This window comes from Ranitomeya imitator, chromosome 3 (assembly GCF_032444005.1).
Source record: "Ranitomeya imitator isolate aRanImi1 chromosome 3, aRanImi1.pri, whole genome shotgun sequence".
NCBI lineage: Eukaryota > Metazoa > Chordata > Amphibia > Anura > Dendrobatidae > Ranitomeya > Ranitomeya imitator.
The window spans coordinates 533,513,680-533,541,088 of record NC_091284.1 but is presented as its reverse complement, the minus strand read 5'-3'; the positions used below and the strand labels follow the sequence as shown (position 1 = coordinate 533,541,088).

General features: G+C 45.9%; 1 protein-coding gene across 1 annotated transcript in view; it reads left to right on the top strand.

The window, feature by feature from the left end:
* VWA3B (von Willebrand factor A domain containing 3B) overlaps nucleotides 1-27,409 on the top strand; it is a 430,059-nt gene that overhangs the window by 3,996 nt on the left and 398,654 nt on the right. Inside the window, exon 2 of the mRNA XM_069757817.1 lies at nucleotides 14,681-14,797. Coding sequence (XP_069613918.1) covers nucleotides 14,683-14,797 — 115 coding nt within the window. The 5' untranslated portion in view covers nucleotides 14,681-14,682. The remainder of the gene's footprint in view (nucleotides 1-14,680; nucleotides 14,798-27,409) is intronic.

Below are 27,409 nucleotides of genomic sequence, written 5' to 3'. Positions count from 1 at the left end.
CTGTTGTGAAAGGTAATTCAGTACCACAATGGACATAGAGGTCAGAACACATACAGTGACCTGACAATAACCCAAAAACATAGAACGAGCTCTGAGACGTGGGAACTCTGCTGACCGCAATCCCTAATCCTCTCCAACCACACTAGAGGCAGCCGTGGATTGCGTCTAACGCTCCCTATGCAACTTGGCACAGCCTGAGAAACTAGCTAACCTGAAGATAGAAAATAAGCCTACCTTGCCTCAGAGAAATACCCCAAAGGAAAAGGCAGCCCCCACATATAATGACTGTGAGTAAAGATGAAAAGACAAACGTAGAGATGAAATAGATTTAGCAAAGTGAGGCCCGACTTTCTGAACAGAGCGAGGATAGGAAAGGTAACTTTGCGGTCAACACAAAACCCTACAAAAACCACGCAAAGGGGGCAAAAAGACCCTCCGTACCGAACTAACGGCACGGAGGTACACCCTCTGCGTCCCAGAGCTTCCAGCAAGCAGGAAAAAACAAATAGACAAGCTGGACAGAAAAAAACAGCAAACAAAATAGCAAAGCGGAACTTAGCTATGCAGAGCAGCAGGCCACAGGAACGATCCAGGAGGAAACAGGTCCAATACTAGAACATTGACTGGAGGCCAGGATCAAAGCACTAGGTGGAGTTAAATAGATCAGCACCTAACGACTTCACCACATCACCTGAGGAAGGAAACTCAGAAGCCGCAGTACCACTTTCCTCCACCAACGGAAGCTCACAGAGAGAATCAGCCGAAGTACCACTTGTGACCACAGGAGGGAGCTCTGCCACAGAATTCACAACAGTACCCCCCCCCTTGAGGAGGGGTCACCGAACCCTCACCAGAGCCCTCAGGATGACCAGGATGAGCCATATGAAAGGCACGAACAAGATCGGGAGCATGGACATCAGAGGCAAAGACCCAGGAATTATCTTCCTGAGCATAACCCTTCCACTTAACCAAATACTGGAGTTTCCGTCTTGAAACACGAGAATCCAAAATCTTCTCCACAATATACTCCAACTCCCCCTCCACCAAAACCGGGGCAGGAGGATCAACAGATGGAACCATAGGTGCCACGTATCTCCGCAACAATGACCTATGGAATACGTTATGTATGGAAAAAGAATCTGGAAGGGTCAGACGAAAAGACACAGGATTAAGAACCTCAGAAATTCTATACGGACCAATGAAACGAGGTTTAAACTTAGGAGAGGAAACCTTCATAGGAATATGACGAGAAGATAACCAAACCAAATCCCCAACACGAAGTCGGGGACTCACACAGCGTCTGCGATTAGCGAAACGTTGAGCCTTCTCCTGGGACAAGGTCAAATTGTCCACTACATGAGTCCAAATCTGCTGCAACCTGTCCACCACAGTATCCACACCGGGACAGTCCGAAGACTCAACCTGCCCTGAAGAGAAACGAGGATGGAACCCAGAGTTGCAGAAAAACGGCGAAACCAAGGTAGCCGAGCTGGCCGGATTATTAAGGGCGAACTCAGCCAAAGGCAAAAAGGACACCCAGTCATCCTGATCAGCAGAAACAAAGCATCTCAGATATGTTTCCAAAGTCTGATTGGTTCGTTCGGTCTGGCCATTAGTCTGAGGATGGAAAGCCGAGGAAAAAGACAAGTCAATGCCCATCCTACCACAAAAGGCTCGCCAAAACCTCGAAACAAACTGGGAACCTCTGTCAGAAACGATATTCTCTGGAATGCCATGTAAACGAACCACATGCCGGAAGAACAATGGCACCAAATCAGAGGAGGAAGGTAATTTAGACAAGGGTACCAAATGGACCATCTTAGAGAAGCGATCACAGACCACCCAAATGACTGACATCTTTTGAGAGACGGGAAGATCTGAAATAAAATCCATAGAGATATGTGTCCAAGGCCTCTTCGGGACCGGCAAGGGCAAAAGCAAACCACTGGCATGAGAACAGCAGGGCTTAGCCCGAGCACAAATCCCACAGGACTGCACAAAAGTACGCACATCCCGCGACAGAGATGGCCACCAAAAGGATCTAGCCACTAACTCTCTGGTACCAAAGATTCCAGGATGACCAGCCAACACCGAACAATGAACCTCAGAGATCACTTTATTTGTCCACCTATCAGGGACAAACAGTTTCTCCGCTGGGCAACGATCAGGTTTATTAGCCTGAAATTTTTGCAGCACCCGCCGCAAATCAGGGGAGATGGCAGACACAATTACTCCCTCTTTGAGGATACCCGCCGGCTCAGATAAACCCGGAGAGTCGGGCACAAAACTCCTAGACAGAGCATCCGCCTTCACATTTTTAGAGCCCGGAAGGTACGAAATCACAAAGTCAAAACGGGCAAAAAACAGCGACCAACGAGCCTGTCTAGGATTCAACCGCTTGGCAGACTCGAGATAAGTCAAGTTCTTATGATCAGTCAAGACCACCACGCGATGCTTAGCTCCTTCAAGCCAATGACGCCACTCCTCGAATGCCCACTTCATGGCCAGCAACTCTCGATTGCCCACATCATAATTTCGCTCAGCAGGCGAAAACTTCCTGGAAAAGAAGGCGCATGGTTTCATCACTGAGCAATCAGAACTTCTCTGCAACAAAACAGCCCCTGCTCCAATCTCAGAAGCATCAACCTCGACCTGGAACGGAAGCGAAACATCTGGTTGACACAACACAGGGGCAGAAGAAAAACGACGCTTCAACTCTTGAAAAGCTTCCACAGCTGCAGATGACCAATTGACCACATCAGCACCCTTCTTGGTCAAATCGGTCAATGGTTTAGCAATGCTAGAAAAATTGCAGATGAAGCAACGATAAAAATTAGCAAAGCCCAGGAACTTTTGCAGACTTTTCAGAGATGTCGGCTGAGTCCAATCATGGATGGCTTGGACCTTAACAGGGTCCATCTCGATAGTAGAAGGGGAAAAGATGAACCCCAAAAATGAAACCTTCTGAACACCAAAGAGACACTTTGATCCCTTCACAAACAAAGAATTAGCACGCAGGACCTGAAACACCGTTCTGACCTGCTTCACATGAGACTCCCAATCATCCGAGAAGATCAAAATGTCATCCAAGTACACAATCAGGAATTTATCCAGGTACTCTCGGAAGATGTCATGCATAAAGGACTGAAACACTGATGGAGCATTGGCAAGTCCGAATGGCATTACTAGATACTCAAAATGGCCCTCGGGCGTATTAAATGCAGTTTTCCATTCATCGCCTCGCTTAATACGCACAAGATTATACGCACCACGAAGATCTATCTTGGTGAACCAACTAGCCCCCTTAATCCGAGCAAACAAATCGGATAACAACGGCAAGGGGTACTGAAATTTAACCGTGATCTTATTTAGAAGGCGGTAATCTATACAAGGTCTCAGTGAACCATCCTTCTTGGCTACAAAAAAGAACCCTGCTCCTAATGGCGACGATGACGGGCGAATATGCCCCTTCTCCAAGGACTCCTTCACATAATTCCGCATAGCGGCGTGCTCAGGCACAGATAAATTAAACAGTCGACCTTTTGGGAATTTACTACCAGGAATCAAATCGATAGCACAATCACAATCCCTATGCGGAGGTAGGGTATCGGACTTGGGCTCATCAAATACATCCCGGTAATCAGACAAGAACTCAGGAACCTCAGAAGGGGTGGATGACGAAATAGTCAGAAATGGGACATCACCATGTACCCCCTGACAACCCCAGCTGGACACAGACATGGATTTCCAATCTAATACTGGATTATGGACTTGTAGCCATGGCAACCCCAACACGACCACATCATGCAGATTATGCAACACCAGAAAGCGAATAACCTCCTGATGTGCAGGAGCCATGCACATGGTCAGCTGGGTCCAGTACTGAGGCTTATTCTTGGCCAAAGGCGTAGCATCAATTCCTCTCAATGGAATAGGACACTGCAAGGGCTCCAAGAAAAACCCACAACGCCTAGCATACTCCAAGTCCATCAAATTCAGGGCAGCGCCTGAATCCACAAATGCCATGACAGAATACGATGACAAAGAGCAGATCAAGGTAACGGACAGAAGAAATTTTGACTGTACCGTACCAATGGTGGCAGACCTAGCGAACCGCTTAGTGCGCTTAGGACAATCAGAGATAGCATGAGTGGAATCACCACAGTAGAAACACAGCCCATTCAGACGTCTGTGTTCTTGCCGTTCAACTCTGGTCAAAGTCCTATCGCACTGCATAGGCTCAGGTTTAAGCTCAGGTAATACCGCCAAATGGTGCACAGATTTACGCTCACGCAAGCGTCGACCGATCTGAATGGCAAAAGACATAGACTCATTCAGACCAGCAGGCATAGGAAATCCCACCATGACATCCTTAAGGGCTTCAGAGAGACCTTTTCTGAAAATAGCTGCGAGCGCACCTTCATTCCATTGAGTGAGTACGGACCACTTCCTAAATTTCTGACAATATACCTCTATCTCATCCTGACCCTGACACAGAGCCAGCAAATTTTTCTCTGCCTGATCCACTGAATTAGGTTCATCGTACAGCAATCCGAGCGCCAGGAAAAACGCATCGATATTACTTAATGCAGGATCTCCTGATGCAAGAGAAAATGCCCAGTCCTGAGGGTCGCCACGTAAAAAAGAAATAACGATCCTAACTTGTTGAACTGGGTCACCAGAGGAGCGAGGTTTCAAAGCCAGAAATAGTTTACAATTATTTTTGAAACTCAGAAATTTAGTTCTATCTCCAAAAAACAAATCAGGAACAGGAATTCTCGGTTCTAACATAGAATTCTGAACCACAAAGTCTTGAATATTTTGTACTCTTGCCGTGAGCTGATCCACACATGAAGACAGACCTTTAATGTCCATCGCTACACCTGTGTCCTGAACCACCCAAATGTCTAGGGGAAAAAAAAAGGCAAAACACAGTGCAGAGAAAAAAAAATGGTCTCAGAACTTCTTTTTTCCCTCTATTGAGAATCATTAGTACTTTGGGCCTCCAGTACTGTTGTGAAAGGTAATTCAGTACCACAATGGACATAGAGGTCAGAACACATACAGTGACCTGACAATAACCCAAAAAGATAGAACGAGCTCTGAGACGTGGGAACTCTGCTGACCGCAATCCCTAATCCTCTCCAACCACACTAGAGGCAGCCGTGGATTGCGCCTAACGCTACCTATGCAACTTGGCACAGCCTGAGAAACTAGCTAACCTGAAGATAGAAAATAAGCCTACCTTGCCTCAGAGAAATACCCCAAAGGAAAAGGCAGCCCCCACATATAATGACTGTGAGTAAAGATGAAAAGACAAACGTAGAGATGAAATAGATTTAGCAAAGTGAGGCCCGACTTTCTGAACAGAGCGAGGATAGGAAAGGTAACTTTGCGGTCAACAGAAAACCCTACAAAAACCACGCAAAGGGGGCAAAAAGACCCTCCGTACCGAACTAACGGCACGGAGGTACACCCTCTGCGTCCCAGAGCTTCCAGCAAGCAGGAAAAAACAAATAGACAAGCTGGACAGAAAAAACAGCAAACAAAATAGCAAAGCGGAACTTAGCTATGCAGAGCAGCAGGCCACAGGAACGATCCAGGAGGCAACAGGTCCAATACTAGAACATTGACTGGAGGCCAGGATCAAAGCACTAGGTGGAGTTAAATAGATCAGCACCTAACGACTTCACCACATCACCTGAGGAATGAAACTCAGAAGCCGCAGTACCACTTTCCTCCACCAACGGAAGCTCACAGAGAGAATCAGCCGAAGTACCACTTGTGACCACAGGAGGGAGCTCTGCCACAGAATTCACAACAGAAATCAAGTTCCCAGACTCTGGAAGAAGAGTATAGAGGCCACAATCCAAGCTGCTTGAGGTCTAGTGTGTAGTTTCCACAATCAGTGATGGTTTGGGGAGCCATGTCATCTGCTGGTGTAGGTCCACTGTGTTTCATCAAGACCAAAGTCAGTGCAGCCGTCCACCAGGAACTTTTAGAGCACTTCATGATTCCTTCTGCCGACAATTCTTTTGGAGATGGAAATTTCATTCTCCAGAAGGACTTGGCACCTGTCCACACTGCCAAAAGTACCAATACCTGGTTTAAAAACAAAAGTATTACTGTGCTTGATTGGCCAGCAAACTCGCCTGACCTTAACCCCTTAAAGAATCTATGGGGTATTGTCAAGAGGAAGATGAACACCAGACCCAACAATGCAGACAAGCTGAAAGCTGCTATCAAAGCAACCTGGGCTTCCATAACACCTCAGCAGTGCCTCAGGCTGATCACCTCCATGCCACGCCGCATTGATGCCAAAGGAGCGCTGACCAAGTATTGAATGCATTTACTGAACACACATTTCAGTAGGCCAACATTTCAGATTTTAAAATCATTTTTCAAGCTGGTGTTATAATAAAGTATTCTAATTTACTGAGATAATGACTTTTGAGTTGTCATTGGCTGTAAGCCATAATCATCAACATTAACAGAAATAAACACTTGAAATAGATCACACTGTAATGACTCTATATAATATGAGTTTCACTTTTTGTATTGAAGAACTGAAATAAATTAACTTTTTGATGATATTCTAATTTTGTGAGAAGCACCTGTATGTTGTACACACAATTTATACACACATATACAATTAAATAAATAAATTGCACACATTCACATAAGATATTGTTATATATCATGGTATAGAAAATGCTCAGCACAGCCTAGAAGGGGAGGTGCACAGTCATAGGTTCCCAAACCTTGATATATACAATGCAAGTGACTAGCACACTCCAAAGTGTTGTGATGCAAACGGGGGTTTATTTACATACAGTAATCAAACGTTTCGGTTGATACAGGACCTTCATCAGTGTACTATAAGGGAATATATACAGAGAAAGTGACATCAGATGTAAAAACAAAACAAAACGTAGAAAATAACAAAAACAAAAGAACAAAAGCTAAACAAAAATATGTACATCACAGAATAATACAGTCATGTATAAGGATGAAGACAAACAACTTCAATGGAGTCCACTTAAAACATCATGAAGCTCTGTTGTATAGAGTGTGCACGCATGTACTAGGACACATAGATGTGGTGACGAGGGTACGGAAGAAACATCCGAAGATTTAATTGTAACCGTGGAACCAGGTATATATATATATATATGTGTGATAGGCAGCGGGAGAGGGAAAAACGGAAGACGTACCTAATAGTAGCAGTATACTTGGTAGAGCCCCCAAATTAAGAAAACATTGCATCTATAAGAGAAGCAGTGTTAGAAGCTGTGGCCGAGGGAGAAAGCTATATCTAGTAGTGACCCATGTAGATGCCGAGTTACATACCCAAATAGCTGGCCGAAAAGGTATGGGCCACAAGCGCAGTGGAACCTGCCTGGTGAGAAAAGGCATGTGAAATAATGAGTGTTGGCACAATAAACCGCTGGTCAAAAGGAGACACGTGCGGTGTATGAGAGACTTACCCACTAGAACGGGATACACGCGGTGTCCACCGCAAGTGTAGTGGGGAGGTAAGTGCCCGGTGCCTCTATACATAGTGTGGGGAGAGCGCTAGTATGTGCGCTGCAATCAGGCAAGTGGAACCGGAAGGAGCGGAGCGGTGATGACGCGAGAGCGTCACATGACCGCTGGGGGCAGTGTGTAGTGCGTTCCACAGAGACAGGAGAAGATGGAGGTGCGTTCCAGATGGTGAACCGCTATGCAGGGTGCAGTATGGTGGCCGTAGAGTGTCACAATTGTCAGAGGTGGAGTCAAAAAGGCCGGTTCTGTAGGGAGAGGAACATAATTAGTATGCGAATAAATGACACCGAATATATGTAAGTCACAATGGGCACCTGATATGTCTAAATATTGAAGCATACAAATAGAAGGTAATCTATAGAATGCATACAGTATAACACTTTGCTAAGTGCAGGAATCATAGTACACGGAGCCAAAAATGGCAGTACATGGAAAATATACAGTGTACCCTTTACTTAGTACAAAAACCATATATAGAAATGTGAAATCTGAATCTAAAATGTGACACAAGGACACAAAATATGACCTACTACAAAACGGCAACAGACCAGTTAATGCATGTTAATGATGTATGTACGGTAACCTGGACTAAGCGGTCATCACACATAGGACCCCACTGGTACTCGTGATAAATGAAAAGCTGAAACATAAATGGTCATACAGAAAAAATAAAATAAATGAGGTATAGCACAAAACCATCAACGAAGATGTATAACCATGATGGTCCCCTGAGGTGTAGGTTAGGATACTATAGAAGGGGTAAAGGTTATATTTCAAATGAAAGATGATAACTCATAGTCCCTATTTAGACCTTTGGGGCTCAGAGTGTTAAGCTTATGGATCCAGTACGCCTCTCTGCGTTTGAGTATAGCGATACGGTCCCCGCCACGTCGGGGTGGTGTGACGTGTTCAATAATTTGAAATTTAAGTTGGGACAAGTTGTGGCCTTTTTCAATGAAGTGTGATGTAAGGGGAGTAGGAGATTCTTACATCGTATGGTTGATTTGTGTTTGGAAATCCTGGATTTGACCGGTTGGGTAGTTTCACCTACGTACAACAGTCCGCAGGGGCATTTGATTAAATATACTGCAAAGTTGGTATTGCAGGTAAAGAAATTATTGATGGGGTATCTCTTGCCCGTATGCGGATGATGGATGGTATTGCCCCTGAGTATGTTGTTGCATTGGTTGCAGCTTAGACACGGAAAAGTCCCTGTTTTGGGGTGACTCAAAAACCGTTGGGTAGTATGTGGTTGAGTTGAGCCAATGTCAGCTCGTACTAGACCATCTTTAATGTTGCGAGGCCTCTTGAAACAAGGTAAGAAGGGGTGTTGGAATTCATTGATAGTGGGGTATGCAGTTTGTAAAATGTGCCAATGCTGGCGGATAGTTTTATGGAGTCTGTAGGCAGCAGGGTGATATTGGTGTATGAAGGGGATCCGTGATGAAGCGGAATTCCTTTCCTTGATGGTGTGATCCATGGTGGCATTGTCTAAAATGCGTGATGGATAGCCTCTTTCGCGGAATTTAGACTTCATTTCTGACATTCTCTGATCTTTTGAAGCGGGGTCGGAGACAATTTTAGTCACTCTATTGAGCTGAGATTTGGGGATGGATTTTTTCATATTGGGCGGATGCAAACTATCATAGTGCAACAGGCTGTTGCGATCCGTGGGTTTGGAATACAGGTCAGTGGATAAATTGCCGTTGGTGTCCTTGTTTACCAATGTGTCAAGAAAGCTAATTTGATGGGAATCATGTTTCATGGTGAAGTCCAACCCGGGCCACGCAGTTTTGAGGAATTGAAAGAAGGTCTGCAAAGAATCAAGATCCCCCCTCCAGATACAGAACACATCATCAATGTATCTTTTCCATGTCAAAACATGGTTACGGAAAAGCTCATGGGTGTGTATCAGGGTATCCTCATAGTGGGCCATGTAAGCGTTAGCATATGGAGGTGCCACATTGGAGCCCATGGTTGAGCCCTTGGTTTGGAGGTAATACGAATCTTCGAACAGGAAAAAATTGTTATTTAAAACGATTGATAAAAGTGTACAGCAAAAATCTGTGAGGTCGGGGCTCATGTTATTATTAGAGAGGAGCCAGCGGGTAGAGTGGATGCCATTTGTGTGTGGTATAGATGTATACAGATCCTTAACGTCAAAAGACACCAAGATGGCATTCGAAGGGACAGGGGTGATATTTCTAATGATTTGGAGGAAGGCTCCAGTGTCCAGTAAAAAGGAGCGGGTATTCCTGATCAGGGGTGTAAGAATCTTTTCTAGATAAATTGAAATAGGGGCCAGAACCGAGTCCGTGGAGGCCACAATTGGTCTGCCTGGCGGGTTGTGTAGGTCTTTGTGGATCTTTGGGAGAATATAAATAACAGGCGTGATCGGATGTTTCTTTGTTAGGAAATCACGTGTTTTGCCATCTAGTATGCCACGTGTCTGGAACTCATCTAATGTAGTTTTGATGGTATTCTGAATGCTAGTTGTCGGGTTATGGGAGAGTTTTTTGTAAGTGGTAGTATCCCCCAGTTGGCGGTACACTTCATTCTTATAATGGAGTTTGTTCATTACCACTATGGCCCCACCCTTGTCTGCCGGCTTAATAATTATGTCCTTCTCTTGTAATGATTTTAAGGCCTGTCTTTCTGATACGGAAAGGTTTGAGGGATAATGGATTAGTCCCCTATCTGTGTCATTATGTAGTTTTTGAAATGACCTATCTACGAAATGAATAAAGGTCTCCAAGGGGTGTGAACCCTTGGGTGGTTGATATGTGCTCCTGTCTCTAAGGCCAAGACTGGCTGCAGTGGTACCCACTGGAGGAGACTGTACAGTAGAAGATGTAACCTGATTGATCTGAGAGAAATGTAATTTTAATCTTAAGGACCTATAGAATTTCTGTAGGTCCATATCCATCTGAAAGGTGTTGTGTTTATAGCTTGGACAATAAGAAAGGCCTTTTTGTAAGACACTGTTCAGCAACCCCTAAAGATTTGGAAGAAATGTTGACAACTAGTGGTTGTGTACCTGGGATCTGGTCACTCGTGTGAAGTCCATGTTTCTTGGACCTGTTGAGTCCCCGTCTGGTCCTCTTCTTTTCTCTCGTCGCTTCTGCCGGCCTAAAAAACGACCCCGGTGTAGGTACCTTCCGGGTTTCTCCGGGTCCGAGTCGGAGGTTGTGTAGTCCACGGAGGAGCGAAAGCCATCCTGTCTGAAGGATTTTCTGGTTGTAGATTTGTCCTGCCATTGGTAGACTCTATTGAGTTCGTAATCTTCGAGATCCCTCTGGAATTTGGTCCTTTTTTTGAGTTCGATGTCGTGACGGTGTTGGTTGATGTTGGTTTCGATTTTCTTTTTGAGTGCGTTGAACTCGTCGACGGATACAGCGGAGAAAAGTTGACTTTCGATGTTCTTAATCTGTTCCTGGGTGGAAGAAATCTCCTTGTGCAGATGTTCTAGTGTGAGAACCATGAGATCAAAAGAGCATTTATTCAAGATTTGTTCGAATTTAGTGCAAAAGTCTGTGGAATTACTGAATAAAGTGGGACGAAGTGAGACCTTCAAGCCCCGTGGAATCCTTTGGGCTTTAAGATATTCAGTTAACGTGGCCCCGTGAAGTTCGAGGTTAGTGCAGCGTCTGAGTTCGCGTTCCCAATCCCTACCCCGCGTTTCACAAGGGGGGATTTTAAGGAAATCACTCAGGATTTTGGACAGAGCGATGATATTCGATGTCTCCTCTGAGTTGTAGGAGAAAGTTAAGGCTGACATGACCATAAGGCGTGCTAAGCATATGGGTAGGTACTATGGTATAGAAAATGCTCAGCACAGCCTAGAAGGGGAGGTGCACAGTCATAGGTTCCCAAACCTTGATATATACAATGCAAGTGACTAGCACACTCCAAAGTGTTGTGATGCAAGCGGGGGTTTATTTACATACAGTAATCAAACGTTTCGGTCGATACAGGACCTTCATCAGTGTACTATAAGGGAATATATACAGAGAAAGTGACATCAGATGTAAAAACAAAACAAAACATAGAAAATAACAAAAACAAAAGAACAAAAGCTAAACAAAAAATATGTACATCACAGAATAATACAGTCATGTATAAGGATGAAGACAAACAACTTCAATGGAGTCCACTTAAAACATCATGAAGCTCTGTTGTATAGAGTGTGCACGCATGTATTAGGACACATGGATGTGGTGACGAGGGTACGGAAAAAACATCCGAAGATTTAATTGTAACCGTGGAACCAGGTATATATATATATATGTGTGATAGGCAGCGGGAGAGGGAAAAACGGAAGACGTACCTAATAGTAGCAGTATACTTGGTAGAGCCCCCAAATTAAGAAAACATGGCATCTATAAGAGAAGCAGTGTTAGAAGCTGTGGCCGAGGGAGAAAGCTATATCTAGTAGTGACCCATGTAGATGCCGAGTTACATACCCAAATAGCTGGCCTAAAAGGTATGGACTACAAGCGCAGTGGAACCTGCCTGGTGAGAAAAGGCATGTGAAATAATGAGTGTTGGCACAATAAACCGCTGGTCAAAAGGAGACACGTGCGGTGTATGAGAGACTTACCCACTAGAATGGGATACACGCGGTGTCCACCGCAAGTGTAGTGGGGAGGTAAGTGCCCGGTGCCTCTATATATAGTGTGGGGAGAGCGCTAGTATGTGCGCTCCCCTTACCATCACACTTCATTGAAAAAGGCCACAACTTGTCCCAACTTAAATTTCAAATTATTGAACACGTCACACCACCCCGACGTGCCGGGGACCGTATCGCTATACTCAAACGCAGAGAGGCGTACTGGATCCATGAGCTTAACACTCTGAGCCCCAAAGGTCTAAATAGGGACTATGAGTTATCATCTTTCATTTGAAATATAACCTTTACCCCTTCTATAGTATCCTAACCTACACCTCAGGGGACCATCATGGTTATACATCTTCGTTGATGGTTTTGTGCTATACCTCATTTATTTTATTTTATTTTTTCTGTATGACCATTTTATGTTTCAGCTTTTCATTTATCACGAGTACCAGTGGGGTCCTATGTGTGATGACCGCTTAGTCCAGGTTACCGTACATACATCATTAACATGCATTAACTGGTCTGTTGCCGTTTTGTAGTAGGTCATATTTTGTGTCCTTGTGTCACATTTTAGATTCAGATTTCACATTTCTATATATGGTTTTTGTACTAAGTAAAGGGTACACTGTATATTTTCCATGTACTGCCATTTTTGGCTCCGTGTACTATGATTCCTGCACTTAGCAAAGTGTTATACTGTATGCATTCTATAGATTACCTTCTATTTGTATGCTTCAATATTTAGACATATCAGGTGCCCATTGTGACTTACATATATGCGGTGTCATTTATTCGCATACTAATTATGTTCCTCTCCCTACAGAACCGGCCTTTTTGACTCCACCTCTGACAATTGTGACACTCTACGGCCACCATACTGCACCCTGCATAGCGGTTCACCATCTGGAACGCACCTCCATCTTCTCCTGTCTCTGTGGAACGCACTACACACTGCCCCCAGCGGTCATGTGACGCTCTCGCGTCATCACCGCTCCGCTCCTTCCGGTTCCACTTGCCTGATTGCAGCGCACATACTAGCGCTCTCCCCACACTATATATAGAGGCACCGGGCACTTACCTCCCCACTACACTTGCGGTGGACACCGCGTGTATCCCATTCTAGTGGGTAAGTCTCTCATACACCGCACGTGTCTCCTTTTGACCAGCGGTTTATTGTGCCAACACTCATTATTTCACATGCCTTTTCTCACCAGGCAGGTTCCACTGCGCTTGTGGCCCATACCTTTTAGGCCAGCTATTTGGGTATGTAACTCGGCATCTACATGGGTCACTACTAGATATAGCTTTCTCCCTCGGCCACAGCTTCTAACACTGCTTCTCTTATAGATGCAATGTTTTCTTAATTTGGGGGCTCTACCAAGTATACTGCTACTATTAGGTACGTCTTCCGTTTTTCCCTCTCCCGCTGCCTATCACACATATATATATATATACCTGGTTCCACGGTTACAATTAAATCTTCGGATGTTTCTTCCGTACCCTCGTCACCACATCTATGTGTCCTAGTACATGCGTGCACACTCTATACAACAGAGCTTCATGATGTTTTAAGTGGACTCCATTGAAGTTGTTTGTCTTCATCCTTATACATGACTGTATTATTCTGTGATGTACATATTTTTTGTTTAGCTTTTGTTCTTTTGTTTTTGTTATTTTCTACGTTTTGTTTTGTTTTTACATCTGATATCACTTTCTCTGTATATATTCCCTTATAGTACACTGATGAAGGTCCTGTATCGACCGAAACGTTTGATTACTGTATGTAAATAAACCCCCGTTTGCATCACAACACTTTGGAGTGTGCTAGTCACTTGCATTATTGTTATATATCACACATGCATAGTCATATTTGGTACACAAATAAACACTAATATAAGGTACATATACGTTCTGCACACATTATCACAGACCTATACATTGTACAGTTGTGGCTAAAAGTTTTCAGACTGGGAAAAATTGTTGGTTTTCACAATGTTTGCTGCTTCGGGGTTTAGATCGTTTAGTCAGATGTTTCTATGGTTACTGAAGCACAATTAGAAGCTTTTAATCTTTTCTTGATAAGCATATTAAGTTTACGCACAGACTCAATAGTTACAGTGTTGGCCCTTATTTTTCATGACTTCTGCCCCTCACCTTGACGTGTGAGATCAGCTTCCGAGCCAATTCCTGACCAATGGCAGCTCCTTGTTACCTAATCATTGCTTGGGGATTATCACAATATTTGTGTTTTTGGGATTGACTTGGAGCCCCCGCTTTTGTGGTCAGGAGTCTCTCCCCCCTCACCATATATTACATAGGTCGGTGATACATTTCTCTTGGAATAACCCCTTGTCATTTTTATTTAACAAGGTAATGTCTTACATCTGGCTGTCCTTCTCAGGATCCCTCTTAACATTTTGCAAGAATCCAGAATATTTTAACAGGTCCTTGCAGGAAACAATTAGACTGTCAGCTGCCTAGAATGGAATCTACTGAATTTACATTGTTTCCTCATGTCAGATATGGAAGCAGCAGCGCAGGTTTCGTCTACAGTATGGCTGCAGTCGTATGGACTCAGTAAGAAGAATCTTACAATGCCTAAAATCCTGGCACGGCTTGGTTTCCAGCAGAAGCAAGGTTGGTCTTGCCATTCCTTATATTCCTAGACTATCTTTCAGCAGAATGCAGGCAGCTGTTTGTAGTAGTCTGTACTGTGACTATGTAAGAGCGGTCAGTACTGACAGATCAATTGAAAGGAATTTGGGATTCCTCCTCTTTACATACTTTATTGTCATTGTACTCCTACTTATAAAGGAAGGGGTTATTGTTGGTTTGTTATTTTTACATACAGTGGGGGAAATAATTATTTGATCCCTTGCTGATTTTGTTAGTTTGCCCACTGACAAAGACATGAACAGTCTATAAATTTAAGGGTAGGTTAATTTTAACATTGATAGATAGAATATCAAAAATAAAATCCAGAAAATCACATTGTATAAGTTATATAAATTTATTTGCATTTTGCAGTGAGAAATAAGTATTTGATTCCGTACAGACCATTAAGAGTTCTGGCTCCTACTGACCAGTTAGACGCTCCAAATCAACTTGCTACCTGCATGAAAGACAACTGTCTTACATAGTCACCTTTATAAAAATACGTCTGTCCACAAACTCAGTTAATCAGTCAGACTCGAACCTCTACAACATGGGCAAGACCAAAGAGCTTTCTAAGGATGTCAGGGACAAGATCATAGACCTGCACAAAGCTGGAATGGGCTACAAAACTATAAGTGTGTCACGCTCATGCCCTGACTGGTGGGCGTGAGCTCGGGGAGTTTGTGGCCCCACTGAGCCACAAACAAGACTACCCTGGAAGGGGCGTGACTATGACGTCTGCCTGGGTTTTCACTGGAGCCTCTCATGGTGAGGTCAGGCTTGTGCAGCTGCCAGGTGCTACTCCAGGGTGGTGTCTGGCTCTGGCTGCTGATCCCACTTGGAGAACAGGAACACTAGGACAGGTGCGGGCATCAGGCAGGACTGGCAGAAGAGCATAGCTGAAACACAGGGCTGGCAGAGAGAAGGCAGAGAACACAGGGCTGGCAGGCACAGCAGAGAACACAGGGCTGGCAGGCACAGCAGAGAACACAGGGCTGGCAGGCACAGCAGAGAACACAGGGCTGGCAGGCACAGCAGAGAACACAGGGCTGGCAGGCACACTGGACTGGTGGTGTGGTGTATGAAGGAACAGGTAGGGTGTTATGATCTGGTGGCCTTGGAGAAGCATGAGACGTACTCTGGAGAAGGTGGTCCCTGTACTGACCGCAAACCCTGAACCTAGCAGCGCAACTAGAAGTAGCCGTGGGGGGTACCTAACACTCCCTAGACCCCTCGGCACAGCCTAAGATCTAACTACCCCTAAAGACAGAAACAGGAAACCTATCTTGCCTCAGAGAAAATCCCCAAAGGATAGATAGCCCCCCCCCCACAAAATCGGTCACAGACAACCCAGATAACCGACATTCTTTGGGAAACAGGAAGATCGGAAATAAAATCCATAGAAATATGCGTCCAAGGTCTCTCAGGGACCGGCAATGGCAAAAGCAACCCACTAGCGCGGGAACAGCAAGGCTTAGCCCTCGCACAAATCCCACAGGACTGCACAAAAGAACGCACATCCCGTGACAAAGAAGGCCACCAAAAGGACCTACCAACCAAATCTCTGGTACCAAAAATCCCAGGATGGCCAGCCAACACAGAACAATGAACCTCAGAAATCACTTTGTGACGCTGTAAGAATCTGGCTGCACTCGGATGTCACCCGAGTGCAGTCCGATTAGAGCATGTATATTCAAACGGAGAGTGGACCCACTGGACCGTGATGACGAACCCCTCTCGGACGAGCTGACCAGGTGGACCGCCCCCTATACAGGGAGAGTTAGGGGCAGGCCCGTGAGGGACTATCGCCACGGAAGCTGGAGGGTCGACTGAGAACAGATGGGAACACAGCAGGCACAAAGGGAAAGAGGGAACAGAAAGGAAATACTGAGACAAGGGAGAAGATGGGAACGCTACAGAGGCACGGAGACTGGCAGGACAATATGGAGAGACCGAGGCTGACGGGAGCAAGGAAAAGATATAGGAGCCGGGCAGGTACTGCAGAGGAAAAGGAACTGAAGGAACAAGACAGGAACACAGGAAACAGGCAGGCACTGCAGAGGGCGGAGGAGACCCAAAGTCAGAGAGCTAGGAACGATCAGAGACCACAGGTGGCCAGAAGCACTTGTAAACACAAATGAACATCAGGCACAGAGAAGCAGCAGGAAGCAGTTTACATAGCAGCATGGGAGCTACTTCCGGGTTACAGTCCTCCAGGATGACAGAGAGGACAGGAAAGAGCGCCAACAGAGGAATCAGATGTGCGCACGCGCAGAGCTGAATGCGGCGCGCGCGCGCACCCGGCGAGCTGCAGTGGGAAGAGCCGGCGGCAGCAACGGCATGACAGTACCCCCACCTTTACGCCCCTCCTTTTTAAGACTAGAAAGAAACCGGGACAAAATACGAGGAGCCCGAATGTTCTCTCGAGGCTCCCAGGACCTCTCCTCAGGACCAAAACCCTTCCAGTCAACCAAAAACAAAGTTCTCCCTCTAAGTTTTTTCATGGCTAAGATGTCCCTAACCTCAAAGACATCATCCTCGGAAACAGGCAAAGGAGAACAAAGGTTAGAAGAATGAAACTGATTAAAAACTACAGGTTTAAGGAGAGACACAGGAAAAGAATTAGAAATACGCAGAGAGGCAGGCAACTTAAGTTTGTAAGAAACGTCATTAATACGAGACAAAACTTCGAATGGACCGATATAGCGAGGACCCAGCTTATGTGAAGGGATTTTGAGACGGATAAATTTAGAAGAAACCCAAACCTTGTCCCCAGGATGAAATATAGGAGAATCAAGACGTCTTTTGTCCGCATGTCTCTTCATCCTAACTTGAGTCAACTCAAGGGCGGACTTGGTCTCCTGCCAGACCCTGGAGAACTCTCTAGACAGAAGATCAGCCGCTGGTACAGTAGAGACAGGAGGAACCGGAAGAGGAAGACCAGGATGTTGACCGTAGACGATAAAAAATGGAGATTTGTTAGTAGCTTCGCTGGGATGGTTATTGTAAGAAAACTCAGCCCATGGCAGTAAGTCAGACCAATCATTCTGATGAGAATTGGAGAAATGGCGGAGATAAGTTACCAAGGTCTGATTAGTACGTTCCACCTGGCCATTGGACTGTGGATGGTAGGCCGAAGAAAAATCAAGCGAAATGTTCATAGATCTGCAGAGGGATCTCCAGAAGCGGGCGGTGAATTGAACACCTCGGTCAGAAACAATATGTAAAGGAAGACCATGAAGACGAAAAATATGGTGAACAAAAATCTTTGCCAATTCGGGAGCAGAAGGTAAACCTGGGAGAGCGATGAAATGAGCCATCTTGGAGAAACGGTCCATGACCACGAAGATGACGGTGGAACCAGAAGAATGAGGCAGATCAGTGATGAAATCCATAGATAAATGTTGCCACGGAGAGGAAGGTACTGGCAAAGGATGTAGAAGCCCAGAAGGTAGTTGCCTGGGAATCTTATTCTTGGCACAGGAAGGACAAGAGGCGACAAAACTTTGGACATCCTTAGACAACGTTGGCCACCAGTAAAAACGAGAGATCAAACGAAAGGTTTTTTTTAAACCAACATGTCCAGCCAGTTTGGAGGCGTGACCCCAAAGTAAGACACGTCTCCTGTTCCCTTCAGCGACAAAGGTCTTACCCGGAGGCAACGAAGTAAGAGAGACTGGAGCAACTGTGATGACTCTGGCAGGATCAATGATGTGTGCAGGCTCGTCCTCCAAATCCACCACCTGGAATGACCTAGACAGAGCGTCGGCTTTGGAGTTTTTATTTCCTGGCAAAAAACGAAGTTCGAAGTCAAACCTGCCGAAAAACAAGGCCCACCTGGCCTGCCGAGGATTAAGTCTTTGCGCAGAACGAATATACACCAGATTCTTGTGATCGCTGTAGATTATAAAACGATGTAAAGCCCCTTCTAAGAGGTACCGCCACTCCTCTAATGCCAACTTGATTGCCAACAGTTCTTTATCACCGATGGAATAATTTTTTTCCGAGGAGGAGAAGATCTTTGAGAAAAAACCACAAGGCACAAGACGACCAGAAGAGGATTTCTGCGAGAGCACAGCTCCAGCTCCAATTGCAGAAGCATCTACTTCAAGGATGAAGGGTTTATTGGCCACTGGACGATGAAGAATAGGAGCTGAGGCAAAGGCTTGCTTGATGGACCGGAAAGCCTCTTCGGCCTCAGACGACCACAGATGAGGATTGGCACCCTTCCGAATCATGGAGGAGATTGGAGCTGAAAGAGAGGAAAAGTGAGGTATAAACTGCCGATAGTAGTTAGCAAATCCAAGAAATCGCTGAATTGCTTTCACTCCAAGAGGACGCGGCCAGTTGAGCACGGCAGAAACTTTTCCCGGATCCATACACAAACCAGCGTCGGAAATGATGAAACCCAAGAAGGGTAGAGATGACTGTTCGAAGACACATTTTTCCAGTTTTGCATATAGCCGATTCTCTCTCAAACGCTGAAGTACTTGCCGTACATCTCTTCTGTGAGTAGACAGATCTGGAGAGAACACAAGGATATCGTCCAAGTACACTACAACACAGGTGTAAAGTAGATCCCGAAAAACATCATTTACGAACTCCTGGAAGACTGCGGGTGCATTGCATAAACCGAAGGGCATAACCAAATATTCATAATGACCATCTCTGGTATTAAACGCAGTCTTCCACTCGTCACCAGAACGGATACGGATCAAATTATAAGCTCCTCTGAGATCCAATTTGGTAAAGATTCGTGCTCCACGCAGACGATCAAAGAGTTCTGGTATGAGAGGAAGTGGGTACTTGTTTTTGATCGTGATGGTGTTGAGACCCCGGTAGTCTATACAAGGGCGAAGAGAACCGTCCTTTTTAACGAAGAAGAACCCAGCTCCTGCAGGTGAGGAAGACTTTCGAATGAAGCCTCTGGCCAGATTCTCTTGAATATATTCGGACATGGCTTGCGTCTCGGTAGGAGACAATGGGTAAATACGACCCCTAGGTGGAGTAGAACCAGGAACAAGGTCTATCGGGCAGTCATAAGAACGGTGCGGCGGCAAAATCTCCGCTTCCTTCTTGTTAAAGACGTCCGAGAAAGCGCAATAGGCAGGAGGAATTCCCATGGATTCCGAAGCAGACCAAGAGGAGGACGCAGGCTTGACGGGAAGCAGGCACCTGTTCAGACAAGACTGTCCCCACCGTAGAACATCTCCAGTACGCCAGTCCAGCGTGGGTTCGTGATCTCTCAACCAAGGAAGACCCAAAAGGAAAGAATGAGACAAAGAAGGTAAAACATAAAAGGCCAGTTTCTCACGATGAAGTGCTCCAATCTGAAGTTCGACTTCCTCCGTAACCAAATTGACGGTCTCCCGCAAAGGCTGACCATCGACAGAAGCTATTTGTCTAGGAGTCTCCAAGGGTCTAACAGGTATCCCAAGCCTGTTAACAACCTCGAGCTGAACAAAGTTCCCAGCCGCTCCTGAATCAACATAAGCCTCCAGAGAAAAGTGATGGGAACCTAAATGAAGAATAACAGACAAAACCAGAGGCGGAGAGGAATCATAACCACCTAGGAAGGCCTCTCTTACCTGTCCTAGGCGGATGCGTTTCCCGACTTCTGAGGACACGCGCGTAAGAGATGAGAGGCACTGCCGCAGTAAAAACAAAGACCTTGTGCGAGTCTCTCTTTGCGGCGTTGCTCAGAAGACTTAAGGCGATCGACCTGCATGGGTTCAGGAGAAGATGAAGAAGCCACCGGGGCTGCTTGAGAAAAGGAAGTCCCTCGAGCAACACTGGTCTGGCGAAGAGGTCTCCTCTCTCTGGCAAGCTCACGAGTGCGCTCCTGAAAGCGCAGATCAATGCGTATGGCCAAGGAGATAAGATCATCCAAAGTGTGAGTGTCCTGTCCCGCCAACTCATCCTTAATCCGTGAAGACAAACCACGCCAAAACGCTCCAACCAAAGCCTCATTATTCCACCCAAGGTCTGAGGACAGAATCCAGAAACGGATGGCGTACTGGGCTACTGAGAGAGTACCCTGGTAAAGGTTAAAGAGGGACTCAGTGGTAGAGACCAGACGACCAGGTTCATCAAAAACCTTACGGAAGGTATCCAGGAACGGATTGAGTTGGGAGACCAAAGGATCATCACGCTCCCAGAGGGGATTAACCCATGCCAAAGCCTCACCCTCCAAATGGGATACTATAAAAGCAACCTTAGCTCGGTCGGTAGGATAAAGTAGCGGAGACAATTCAAAATGCAACTGGCATTGATTAAGAAAGCCACGGCACGCTTTAGAATCCCCACCATACCGAGGAGGTCTAGCAAGTTGGGGAGAGGGTTGTGGCGCAGAGACAGGAGTGGAACCAGAGGCCACATTCTGGAGGGAGCGAAGCCGATCATTAATGGAGGCCATAAAATTCAAAATATGGGACCGAGTGTCCCGTTGTTGATCTAGCTCCTGCTGAAGGGCAACCAACTGCGGAGCAATACCAGGATCAGAAGGCTGTAAAGCCGCTAGGCGAGACTCCATATTCTTTAAAAATGACATGATCCTAGTCTGGTTTTCACGCAAAAAGAGTAACTCCTTTTGAGTGGCAGAGACTCCAGCGGGGTCCATGGCCTGATGTTACTGTGACGCTGTAAGAATCTGGCTGCACTCGGATGTCACCCGAGTGCAGTCCGATTAGAGCATGTATATTCAAACGGAGAGTGGACCCACTGGACCGTGATGACGAACCCCTCTCGGACGAGCTGACCAGGTGGACCGCCCCCTATACAGGGAGAGTTAGGGGCAGGCCCGTGAGAGACTATCGCCACGGAAGCTGGAGGGTCGACTGAGAACAGATGGGAACACAGCAGGCACAAAGGGAAAGAGGGAACAGAAAGGAAATACTGAGACAAGGGAGAAGATGGGAACGCTACAGAGGCACGGAGACTGGCAGGACAATATGGAGAGACCGAGGCTGACGGGAGCAAGGAAAAGATATAGGAGCCGGGCAGGTACTGCAGAGGAAAAGGAACTGAAGGAACAAGACAGGAACACAAGAAACAGGCAGGCACTGCAGAGGGCGGAGGAGACCCAAAGTCAGAGAGCTAGGAACGCTCAGAGACCACAGGTGGCCAGAAGCACTTGTAAACACAAATGAACATCAGGCACAGAGAAGCAGCAGGAAGCAGTTTACATAGCAGCATGGGAGCTACTTCCGGGTTACAGTCCTCCAGGATGACAGAGAGGACAGGAAAGAGCGCCAACAGAGGAATCAGATGTGCGCACGCGCAGAGCTGAATGCGGCGTGCGCGCGCACCCGGCGAGCTGCAGTGGGAAGAGCCGGCGGCAGCAACGGCATGACACTTTACTAGTCCATCTATCAGGAACAAACAGTTTCCCCACAGGACAGCGGTCAGGCTTATCAGCCTGAAATTCCTGAAGAACCCGTCGCAAATCAGGGGAGATGGCAGAAAGAATCACCCCTTCCTTCAAAATGCTCAAGAACCCCAGGGGAATCAGGAAAAAAACTCCTAGAGAGGGCATCCGCCTTAACATTCTTAGTACCAGGAATGTACGAGACCACAAAATCAAAACGGGAGAAAAACAGGGACCATCGAGCCTGTCTAGGATTCAGCCGTTTGGCAGACTCGAGGTAAATCAGATTCTTATGATCGGTCAGGACCACAATACGGTGCTTGGCCCCCTCAAGCCAATGTCGCCACTCCTCAAATGCCCACTTCATAGCCAACAACTCCCGATTGCCGACATCATAATTGCGTTCCGCAGGCGAAAACTTCCGAGAAAAGAAGGCACACGGTTTCATCAAGGAACCATCAGAATTCCTCTGAGACAAAACGGCCCCTGCCCCAATCTCAGACGTGTAAACCTCAACCTGGAATGGAAGAGAAACATCTGGCTGACGCAACACAGAGGCAGAAGTAAATCGGCGTTGAAGCTCCTGAAAGGCAGAAACAGCCGCGGAGGACCAATTCGTCACATCAGCGCCTTTCTTGGTCAAATCGAGTAGAGGTTTAACCACACTGGAGAAGTTGGCAATGAAACGACGATAAAAATTAGCAAAGCCCAAGAATTTCTGAAGGCTCTTCACAGATGTGGGCTGAATCCAATCATGAATGGCCTGAACCTTAACCGGATCCATTTCTATAGATGAGGGAGAAAAAATGAATCCCAAAAAAGAAACCTTCTGCACTCCAAAGAGGCACTTTGACCCCTTCACAAACAAAGCATTATTACGGAGGATCTGAAATACCATCCTGACCTGTTTCACATGAGACTCCCAATCATTGGAAAAAATCAAAATATCATCCAAATATACAACCATGAATTTATCAAGATAACTCCGAAAGATATCATGCATGAAGGATTGGAACACAGATGGGGCATTAGAGAGTCCGAATGGCATCACAAGGTATTCAAAATGGCCTTCGGGCGTATTAAATGCAGTTTTCCATTCGTCACCCTGCTTGATACGAATAAGATTATATGCCCCTCGAAGGTCAATCTTAGTAAACCAGCTAGACCCCTTAATCCTAGCAAACAAATCAGTAAGCAAAGGCAAGGGGTATTGAAATTTAACCGTGATCTTATTCAAGAGGCGATAATCAATGCAGGGTCTCAAGGAGCCATCCTTCTTGGCAACAAAAAAGAACCCCGCTCCCAACGGTGAAGAAGATGGCCGAATATGCCCTTTCTCCAAAGACTCCTTAATATAGCTCCGCATGGCGGTATGTTCAGGCACAGACAGGTTGAAAAGTCGGCCCTTAGGGAACTTACAACCTGGAATCAAATCAATAGCACAATCACAGTCCCTATGCGGTGGAAGGGAACTGGATTTGGGCTCATCGAATACATCCTGGAAGTCAGACAAAAACTCAGGAACTTCAGAAGAGGGGGAAGAGGAGATTGACATCAAAGGAACCTGATCAACCCCAACTAGTCACAGACATCGATTTCCAATCTAACACCGGATTATGTAGCTGCAACCATGGAAAACCCAGCACAATATCATCATGCAAATTATGCAACACCAGAAAACGACAATCTTCCTGATGGGCTGGCGCCATGCGCATGGTCAGCTGTGACCAAAACTGAGGTTTATTTTTAGCCAACGGTGTAGCATCAATGCCCCTCAAAGGAATAGGGTTCTGCAAAGACTGCAAGGGAAAACCACAACGTATGGCAAATTCTAAGTCCATTTAGTTCAGAGCGCGCCTGAATCCATAAATGCCATGACAGAAAATGATGATAATGAGCAGATCAAGGTCACAGATAACAGAAATTTAGGTTGTATAGTACTGATGGCAACAAAACTAGCGATTCTCTTAGTACGCTTAGGGCAATCAGAAATAACATGAGCAGAATTGAAGCAGTAAAAACACATCCTATTCTGACGCCTGAATGTTTGACGTTCAGCTCTAGACAAAATCCTATCACACTGCATAGGCTCAGGGCTCCGCTCAGAGGACAACGCCACAGTGTGCACAATTCTGCGCTCTCGCAAGCGCCGATCAATCTGAATGGCCAGAGACATAGAATCACTCAGACCAGCAGGCGTGGGGAACCCCACCATAACATCTTTAACGGATTCAGAAAGACCCTTTCTGAAAATTGCCGCCAAGGCATCCTCATTCCATTTAGTCAGTACAGACCATTTTCTAAATTTCTGGCAATACAATTCTGCCGCTTCTTGACCTTGACACAGGGCTAACAAGATTTTCTCAGCCTGATCCACAGAATTAGACTCATCATACAACAACCCCAATGCCTGAAAGAACGAATCAACATTAAGCAAAGCAGGATTGCCAGATTTCAGGGAAAATGCCCAATCCTGTGGGTCACCACGCAGCAGAGATATGATGATTTTAACCTGCTGAATAGGATCACCAGAAGACCGGGGTCTTAATGCAAAAAAACAGTTTACAGTTATTTTTGAAACTCAAAAATTTGGATCTATCACCAAAGAATAAATCAGGAGTGGGAATCTTAGGCTCTAAGGCAGGAGTCTGAACAATGAAATCTGTACCCTAGCAGCAAGCTGATCCACCCGAGAAACTAACTCCTGAACATTCATGTTAATACTAGACTCCGTAGCCACCCAGAGGTAAAGAGGGAGGAACAGACCAAACAGGCTAAGGAAAAAAAAATGGCTCAAAATTTTTCCACCCTTCTTCTGAGATGCAATTAACTCATTGTTGGCCAGTTGTACTGTTATGATCTGGTGGCCTTGGAGCAGCATGAGACGTACTCTGGAGAAGGTGGTCCCTGTACTGACCGCAAACCCTGAACCTAGCAGCGCAACTAGAAGTAGCCGTGGGGGGTACCTAACACTCCCTAGACCCCTCGGCACAGCCTAAGATCTAACTACCCCTAAAGACAGAAACAGGAAACCTATCTTGCCTCAGAGAAAATCCCCAAAGGATAGATAGCCCCCCCCCCCCCCACAAATATTGACTGTGAGAGGAGAGGGAAATAACATACGCAGATATGAAATCAGATTTTAGCATAGGAGGCCATACTAGCTAAAAAGAAAGAATAGAACAGAGTACTATGCGGTCAGTATAAAAACACTAGAAAATATCCACCGCAGAAAATACGGATCACCACATCTGACTAAAGACATGGGGGTATATCTGCATCTCCAGAGAAATAGCTAGGCTGCAAAAAATCCTTCGCAGACCAAGCTGGACAAGACAAAAACATGAAAATGCACAGAACTATAAGGTCCACAGCAGGTGGACAGCAAAAACAAAGCCAGGACTTATCTTTGTAGAAAAACACAGCAAACTGGAGAGACCAGCAGGGAAGTGAATCCTTCAAGAACAATGGACAACTGGCACTGACTAAAGGATCCAGCAAAGCTATATACCCCAGTCAGTTTTGCAATTAGTAGATACACCTGTCCACTCCTGCAGTCCAGGCACAACTGCATTACCCTCTACAACCACCGGAGGGAGCCCAAAAGCTGAATTCACAACAGTAGGGACCTGTTCACACAGGAGGTGCAGGTATGGATATGCAGTATGAAGAAACAGGTAGGGACCTGTTCACACTGGAGGTGCAGATAAGAAAACAAGCAGAAAGGAATGAAGTATGAAGGAACAGGTTGGGACCTGTTCCCACAGGAGATGCAGGTACGGAAACAAGCCAGAAGGAAAGGAGAATGAAGGAACTGGTTGGGACCTGTTCACACAGGAGATGCAGGTACGGAAACAAGCCAGAAGGAAAGGAGAATGAAGGAACAGGTTGGGACCTGTTCACACAGAAGATGCAGGTACGGAAACAAGCCAGAAGGAAAGGAGAATGAAGGAACAGGTTGGGACCTGTTCACACAGGAAGAGAAGTGCAAGGCTGCAGAAGAGTAGCAAGAGATAGTGTAGCAACAAAAGCTAAGCAGAGCAGAACCGCAAGGAATGTGGAGAGGAGCTGCAGCAAGAGATTACTGCAGCAACGGGAGCGGAACAGAGTAGAATGGAGCAGAACCGCAGGAGTGCGGAGCAGAGGTAAAGCCACAAAGGTACAGAGAAGGCAGAGCCGCAAGAGTGTGGAGTGTAAGCAGACTGAGAACACAAGGAAAGACACAGCAGGGAAGGAAGCCACAGACAAGGAGACCAAGATAAGACTAAGTTCAGACAAGGGACAGGAACAAAGACACAGGCACCAGGATATTCTGCCTCCTGGAGGGCGGACAACAAGATCAAGGCAGGAACACAGCGAAAGACCACTAGAGAGGGAGTAACGCAGAGCAAGGCCTGGCAAACTCAGAAGCAAAACACAAACTGAGCTAACACATTGCACAGGCCCAGACCACAGGGTGGAGCTGCACTAAATACTAGAGGCCTCTTAGTAATTGGTCAGGAACAGATTAGACAGGTGCACCTGATTCCTATAAGAACCAGAGAGTTCAGGCGCCGCCCCCTATACACACAGCCATGAAGCATGCAGAGAGCAGAGGAACAGAATATGGAGCTGGCAAGAAACAGAAACCACATCATAGCCTGGAGCAGTGGGTAAGATAGTGGGAGAGATGACAGGCCATGCCGTGATGCCAGCAAAGTTGTTACAAAGTGAGACGCTGGGTGACAACTGTTGGTGCAATAGTAAGAAAATGAAAGAAATACAAAATGACTGTCAATCCACATCGATCTGGGGCACCATACAATATCTCACCTCGTGGGGTATCCTTGATCATGAGGAAGGTGAGAGATCAGCCTAAAACTACACGGGGGGAACTGATAATGATCGAAAGGCACCTGGGACCACAGTTGCCAAGAAAACCATTGGTAACACATTACGCCGTAAAGATTTAAAATCCTGCAGTGCCCGCAAGGTCTCCCTGCTCAAGAAGGCACATGTGCAGACCCATCTGAAGTTTTCCAATTAACACCTGGATGATTCTGTGAGTGATTGGGAAAGGTGCTGTGACAAAAACCAAAGATCAAAGATCCTTAAAATGTATCTTTTAATGAAAACAAGTTTTAAAAAATGTTCAAATTTATATAGGATATAAATAAGGAGGAATACAGTGTGTACCTACTGAGCCCTACTGGGTCACTGTACTGAGCCCTGCCTGGCAATGGAGGTTG